Source organism: Schistosoma mansoni, chromosome 4 (assembly GCF_000237925.1).
Source record: "Schistosoma mansoni strain Puerto Rico chromosome 4, complete genome".
Lineage (NCBI taxonomy): Eukaryota > Metazoa > Platyhelminthes > Trematoda > Strigeidida > Schistosomatidae > Schistosoma > Schistosoma mansoni.
In genome coordinates, this window is record NC_031498.1 from 14186088 (window position 1) to 14193706 (window position 7619).

At 33.1% G+C, this 7619-nt stretch overlaps 1 protein-coding gene across 1 annotated transcript; it reads right to left on the bottom strand.

The window, feature by feature from the left end:
- Positions 1–455: 455 nt before the first annotated feature.
- Positions 456–6060, bottom strand: Smp_053640 (hypothetical protein; the record flags this gene model as incomplete). Its single annotated transcript, XM_018796908.1, has 5 exons — positions 456–1231; positions 1434–1773; positions 4462–5092; positions 5292–5534; positions 6001–6060. 5 exons carry the CDS (start codon positions 6058–6060, stop codon positions 1072–1074), a joined length of 1434 nt encoding a protein of 477 aa, XP_018652003.1. The 3' UTR covers positions 456–1071.
- Between the last annotated feature and the right edge of the window lie 1559 nt (positions 6061–7619).

Below are 7619 nucleotides of genomic sequence, written 5' to 3' on the forward strand. Positions count from 1 at the left end.
CTATTGACCTACCAAGCCACTCGATGAATACATTATCTGTTAAGAGTATTAAAAATTCTAAAAGGTGAGAATTTCAAATTAAAAATGCTGTACCGTCTTTTAGACAACTTAAACTAGTAACTCAATAAATGCAGTCGGCTACAGTTTCTTTACTGAACACATCTATATTATCATTTGTCGTAAACAGCAGACAGGTTTAATACGATGTTCATACGATATCTTTTTTCCATAAAACAGAGTTTATGACATTTATTTGGTTATTGCATCGAACAAGTGTTTGAATGCATATCATTTGGGGCAAGCAATACAAAACCAGTAATTGATAATAGGATCGGCACATCATGATCCTTTTCTCATTGGTAACTGGATCCACCAAGTATCATCAGAAATCAGTTCTCCCTATATATACATTAAACATGGAAAAATATCTGGAAATTAACAGAAAAGAGCTTCTTACGTAAGAACATTTGTATTTTACTATTCCTAACAGTTTTAATGGTTAAAAAAGTTAATGGAAAAACAACTACCAGACAGAATTCAAATCAGTACAATAATTCATACAATAAATTTAGTATAACAAAATATCCAAAAAAAGAAAAAAGTCAAGTACAGTAAACAAACTTTAACAATGAACAAAAAGAAACTAACATATAAAGGCTATACATAAAGGGAACACACAAAGCAAATTAAGGGGATTAGAGATTTTACTTTTTCCCTATTCCCTTTCTTTGTTCAAAAATAAATCATGATGAACACAAAGAGAAACAATAGAGAATAAAAACCGTAGTTGTGATCATAATGTTATTGAATAATATTTATGGGCAGGAGGGTTAAGCGGAATGGAAACGACAAATAAACGAATGGAAGTATTGAGAGAAAATAAAGAAAGTGAGAGTCAATAAATAGAGAACTAGACCAACGCGTAGGTACATGGCAAAATAACAAAACCACTAACATTGACGGAAATAACAAAAATGTCAACAAAAAATCAATGGTTTATTAAAATTTACAGTATATATATATGAAAGACTAAGTATTCAGTATACAAATTGTACTTTAAGTACTGGGTCTCTATCGTAAACAAGGTGGAGAAACACAGTGTATATGTTTATGATCCAATTGACGAGTTGATTTAACTGGAAGAAATGCGCTACATTCACTTGGTAACAGTAACTGAACACGACTTTTTTTAGGTGAATATTCTTCATTGGTAAGATCCCAATAGTGACTGCTGAATTTAGAAAAGGGTTAAAAGCGAAATGAAAGATTTATTCAAATGCAAAAGAGGTGAGAATTAAAATTGATGTATTTCAATAACTAATTATATCAAGCGAAAAATAACGATCTATTCTACTAGGTTTTAGGATTCATTGTGGTACATGCTAAACACATTCGCAAATGGTAGATCAGTTAATATTCGCAATATGACTTACCGTTTCATTGCTGATGGTATATCATATTCCTTATTAATATCTAAGCCAATTATATCATCAAAGTTTTGTTCTGCATCGTCAGGTGCTCCACGTTTTAAAAATATCGGACGTGCTAGATTAGGATTATTCAGAGTAGATGAACAAATTGAGTGCTGTTCTTGAGATTCTGAAATATCCAGTTCACATGGCAAACGTTCCACAATTACAGGAGGAGGGGATGGTACAGAAGGAGATGAATTCAAATCAAAATCGATAATTGAGTTTGAACCAGGGAAACGAACAGTTGTATGAGACCTGATGGTGTCTGAACTACAACTAACTGCCCATTTAGGATGACGACCTGATAAATACAAAATTATAGACAGAAATATAAAGATCGACAGAGAAGAACTGATAGATTTGATTTCAAGAATACAACCAGTAACGTTTACTTGAGTAATTCAAGTGAATACACTGTGAATAACCAAACGCCACACTATTTACGACGTAACTTTCAAAGTATTACATGATTTGTGTCAAAAGCATGGGTGACCATGGTAGTGAATTAGTTTACTAAGAACAGTCATGCACATGGTTCCAGTGAATCATCCTCTTACACTACATTTACTTCCAATGGATACATTTTACTTATAAATATGCCTGTCTTCAATTTGCTTCTGATTTAATAGATACTTAAATATTTTTTCAAACAAAATTTTCACCGTACAAAAATTGACAAGTTTCAACATGAGAACAGAGTGAGATTTTTAGTGCCCTAACAGGATGACAAAGACATTTGAACCTGTATGTGAAGCAAAAACATATGACCTGTTTTTGGCACGCGAGCCAGCCTGTCAGCCATATGTTTGGATTAGAAGAGACCGAAGGCCAGGGATGAGGGCAACATATGTTAGCGATTCACAAAAGGAGGGTAGGAGTGTGAAATCCACAAGCTAAAATGAGTATTTACAACGTTAAGGGGATGAATATTAAAAGGGGGTGGAAGGAATATACAATACGAGGTAAGGCGTATTAGTCACCCAAAATGTTTAGACTGGTTTGGAGTGAATAATATAGAGGTCATCGAATTGCTGCCCTAAATTGGACAAAGGATAAGTTATGTGGATGCCAAATGCAATGTCTGTGTTTGACGACCACTTTTAAAATATAACAGGATGGTATATGAACACATTTAAACAATCATTAATTTGTGTGAACTTTCAATCGTTGAGTCTCGCTAATATAATTAATAGATATTAATTGTTCAAAGTTTTCTCATACAGCCCAAATAGTTGTCGTTTAAAAAACGACTACTCTTAATTGTTACATTTTTGACTACATTTAAACAAGTGATTGCTACAACGTTAAAAGAAATAACGCACCCTCGCGTACTTTTACTTCATCATGATTTAATTGAGGTATTTTAATGAGTAAATATCATTACTAAGTGAATAGTTTTGACCATAATGAAGTACACGCAGATGAGTAAGTACTAATCTATATTTACTAACGATTTTAATCTATTGATACGACAAGTATTCTAGTTTTATTTTTGCCAAAGTAATTAATTCTATTGGTTAGAGCACCAAACACAATACGTGAGTGCTAATAGATGTAGAGTGCCAAAATTTGATAAGCTATAAAGATCTATAATATTGAGATAAATTCTTACAGTTTTAGATTGTCTAAGCATACCATGTACACAATGTGTCACCAAGATGCCTATCTTAATTTCGTAGTGTAACTAACGATGAATCGAGTTTTCTATTTAAGCAAGTAAGTAAATGCATTAATACATTCACACTCGAAACAAAAACAAAATTCAGTTGAAATTGACTAGAAGGAAGAGGGAAAATGTGTTAAAACAGCATAGATCTTAATGCAAATAGGCAACTAACGAATTGAATGTTACATTAACCCTAACAATCGCGGTTTACTGTCGTTTAAATAAGTAAGAGGATAGAAATAATCAGATTAGACCATTATTTGTCACCCAAATTTGTTGACCTCATGTAAACTCGGAGAAAAATCCATTCACTTTGAGATAATCTCGCCCAGACCTTGAGTATAATAGACAATAGTAACTATGTGTGTGCCACTTTCATGTACGGGGCTATAAATAATATCCATTGTATAAGATCTAATTATACTTGACTTTTGAATGTAATGAGTTATCAGCCGCCACACCTAGTGATTAACAGTCCACCCTAGACATCACTATCACAACTCTACATATCATGATGATAACATAAAAAACAAAACAAAACGAAACGCCTTAAAAATGCTAATCATAATGAACAACAAAGAATCGTTAAAAATGGTAAAAATGTTGGTAATGCAGAATGCTTTCAGATAACTGTCGTACAAGATTTAACAGGTTAATATGCAGCTATACTTAGTTTTCGTAAGTTCATATTTAGAGTTAGCTTGATTAAAAATTCAGGATATAAAGAGATGACTACTTTGAACAACCATTTACTAGACAGAACTGTTATCTGGGTTGTATTACCAAGTCAGACTGATGAAATAAAGAACGACGACAATCATGAATCACGATAAATTTTGGCACAAGACGTTGCTATTGAATTATAGGTTGGTAATAAGTACTCAATTTTTATGAATGAAACATCGAGTGATTTAAGATATAGGAAACAAAACAGATCTGTAAGATGAAGGTAGAGTATTGTTAAGAGCAACAAACATATGCATTTGACATGATGTCGGGACATTATTACTTAAGACATTTAATACTGATCAACTAGTCACTTAGGTTCTACAAGATTTCCAAAATAAACCTCCTCGGGTCCCATACTGAAAAACAAGCAATAAATTAGTCTTATAAAAGAGTTCATCTAGCAAAAGTAACTTGCTCACGTCACCCCACTAAACAAGCTATAGGATATTTCAAGCAGTTAGAAAATGCATTTCAATTTCGTTTACCCATGCCTTGATTTCAGGAAGCAGTGATCAGCTACTCATTTGTTGAATTCAACCAAATGAAGACATACTTATAAAATAATCGCTGGAGACAAAATTTTAATGGACTTACGAATAAAAGAGCCACCATTTGGTAGGATATTTGTTATGGGAGCCAAAGGTTTTATATTAACTTCTTCTAAATATGCTACTGTTCCGGAAAGTATATTGGATCCTTCGTCAGTATTGTTATTGAGGGGGGATGGAAGGGAATAAGAACGACTCATTAGTGTTAATGACACACCACTAGGAGGAGCTAGGGAAGGTGGTGGTGGGTAATTTGAATCCCAGTTTATGTTTTCTTGACTAAGATCTGCCTCTAGAACTTGTATACTTGGACAGCGTGCTGAATACGAACACACTGAAGAAAATAGACATGGGTCAGGTTTAAGCAGGTTTTCACATTCAAATTCTTGATGATCATTTCCACTCCTGTCACTCCCTTCACAAAGCTCAAAGTCACGACTTTCATTTTCACAGCATTTCGCAGAATTTTCAGTGGAAAAAGCAACAATTGGAGGAGGGGCTTTCGGTCTACAATGACGATACCAGGGCGATGATAATGTAGTTGTAACTGGACTCGGGATGAAACTATTTGGATTCTTTTTAGTGCTGGACAATAAATGATTTTCCAAGAAGTCCGGTTTTTCAGTATGATAGACTAATTGTAGTTCCCTGTTCTGAGACAAGGTATTAATAGAATCCTAATAGGTGAATAAAGAATGAAATAAAATACCTAGAATTCTAGTTGTCAACGTCAAAAGAAATATCATATTTTATCGACAAAGAAGCATCAACTTGAGTGTACTAACAATGAATACTGCGGTTACGTTTAAAATCAACTGACTTTCTTCACATATTTCATGAAATAATTAGCAATATCGAAGTCGAAATACAACGAACCTGAATTAAAAGGTGCTCGACACGATTAGCCAACTGGGTTACGTGACCAGATTTGTTATTTGAAATCCCAATGGTTGACGATAAACTATTGTTAGAATCCGTAGTATTTTCACTTTGTTTGTATGTGGAATGTTTTTTATTGCAATAGGTTTTCAAACTTTTACGAGAATATCGGGGTGAGTTTGTTTTAAATGTCTTTGAAGTAGGTCGGTAATTTAGTGAGAAGACATCTTTTTGGGCTTTCTGAAATCAAGCAAAATTTCAAAGGTAAATGAAAAAGATAGTTCACAGATAAGTGATTTTTAAAATAACCATAGTTACTGATTCACATGGGCAAAATCATAATCAGAAGTAGTCTTTTAATGCGAAAATCTAGATTGTTTTCAGGAAGTCTAAACCACTTATGAAGCCTAAGAAAAAATTACAAAACCTTTAGTAAGGGTATATGGTTGTGAACAGATACATGTACCTAATCTAAATAGCGCAAAACTAAGGTCATGAGAAAGTTTTTGAATCAATATAGGATGTTCCAGGTGGACACTGGTGTTAAATAGGAACTAAAATCAAATAATAAAGTTAGTCACATGGTAATATATGGGAACAAAATACTACGGATAGAAATAGGACTAGTTTAATATATATGCTTTACATATCATCAGCAGTGATAGTTATTTTATTTTGACTAATGAGACAATAAATATCAACGTACCATATCAGTAACAGCCGACTTTACCTCTTGTCGGGCAATTAACGACTTGTCCAGCTGCATCCAATAGGTCTCACTTACATTTGAAGAACACGTTAGTTTACGATCAGTAAACAACTTATTTCTCGGATCCAATGAATCTGTAAAAAATTTCACATAAAACAAAATTGGATAAACACCACTTTTAAAGTGCAAGCTTACTGAGATACATTGTGTATTTTACAACCTACTATTAGCTGCTGACAGGAAGTGAAACGTTATGTGACTTTTTGCAAACAAGAAACCATAGTTTGATAGAGTGAGTCAGAAATAGGGTTATTTACATGAATCAAAAGCCAACCAAGTTATTAATTAGTTGACATAACGTAATTAGGAAACTTGCTAAGAAACGCAAAGCCTAAAAGATCTGTTGGGAAGCAAAATGTTTGACATAGTCATCATCATGTAATCAAAAATCAAGTAAAGTTTGTTGACAGTTGCAAATTAGTGTTGGCCAAATGAATGTTTGATGCGATACGTAGCTTGAGAATGCGATTAAATAGACTAACAGAGGAAAATGTTGGAAATGTTATCAACATGAGTAAATGTTAAAAGAAAAAATAAATAGTCAAAACCAGAAAAAATATTACTTAGGTTGATAATTGAAGGATCAGAAAATTATGTGTCGCAGACTAACTTGGGGTATATCACTCAAAGTTTGCTCAAAATTATATCGTTTCAAGTTGCATAGTCCTTTGAAGATATTTTTTCTTTCATCTTTCCTGGTCAAAACGGTGAGCCTAACCCAACATTGCCCACTCAATGATCCCATCAAAAGAGATCAATATCACAAAAGTAAATACAATTCTGATATAACTTTCGTGTGATAAAGATTCTACTACTTACTGAAGAACAATGAGACAAAACAAAATATTTGGCTTTGTTGTGATAACTTTCTTACACGAAAATGGCAGTATATACATGGTAAATATCCACTTAATCAATATTGGGTCTATTTTTAGCTTGCTTATAAAGACGAAGAATTGTTATTAGCTAGAAGTGAAATTTATATTGTCATTTGTAGATGTTACATGTTCGAAAGTAGGGTGTGATGCTGCATGGATGACCACTTTTGTTCGTACCGACTAAAACTTATGCAGAAAATATACGCGATAATATAATCAAATAAAATTCTACCGTTTAAAGCGGACAGTTATCAATAGTAAAAGAACAGCAATAATGTTTGGAAGTCAAAAGAATTTTAAAAGACCACTGGTTTCAATCAAACTACTGGCAATATATTGTGTTAAAATTTAATATTCTAGATACTAACTAGAAGAAATTGGAATTTCGAGGACATTTCCGAAACACTTTACAGAAGTTAAACAACACGATGAAGCAAAACTACTATGAAGACACTAAAAACACTAAAGTAAGCGTGCGTTTGACACAACTGTTTTTGGTTAGACTTGGATATTTGTAGTCGTGACAACGAAGTGGATTTTTAGACTGTTAAAGTAGAACATAAAGCAACCAATACGCTTTAAAGTTTATTTGGTATTTTTGATTGTCGAACTACCGACTATCAAGCACTGAGTAACAGGATTACTAGATAATCTGGCTAAATGCAGTATCAGCTCTAA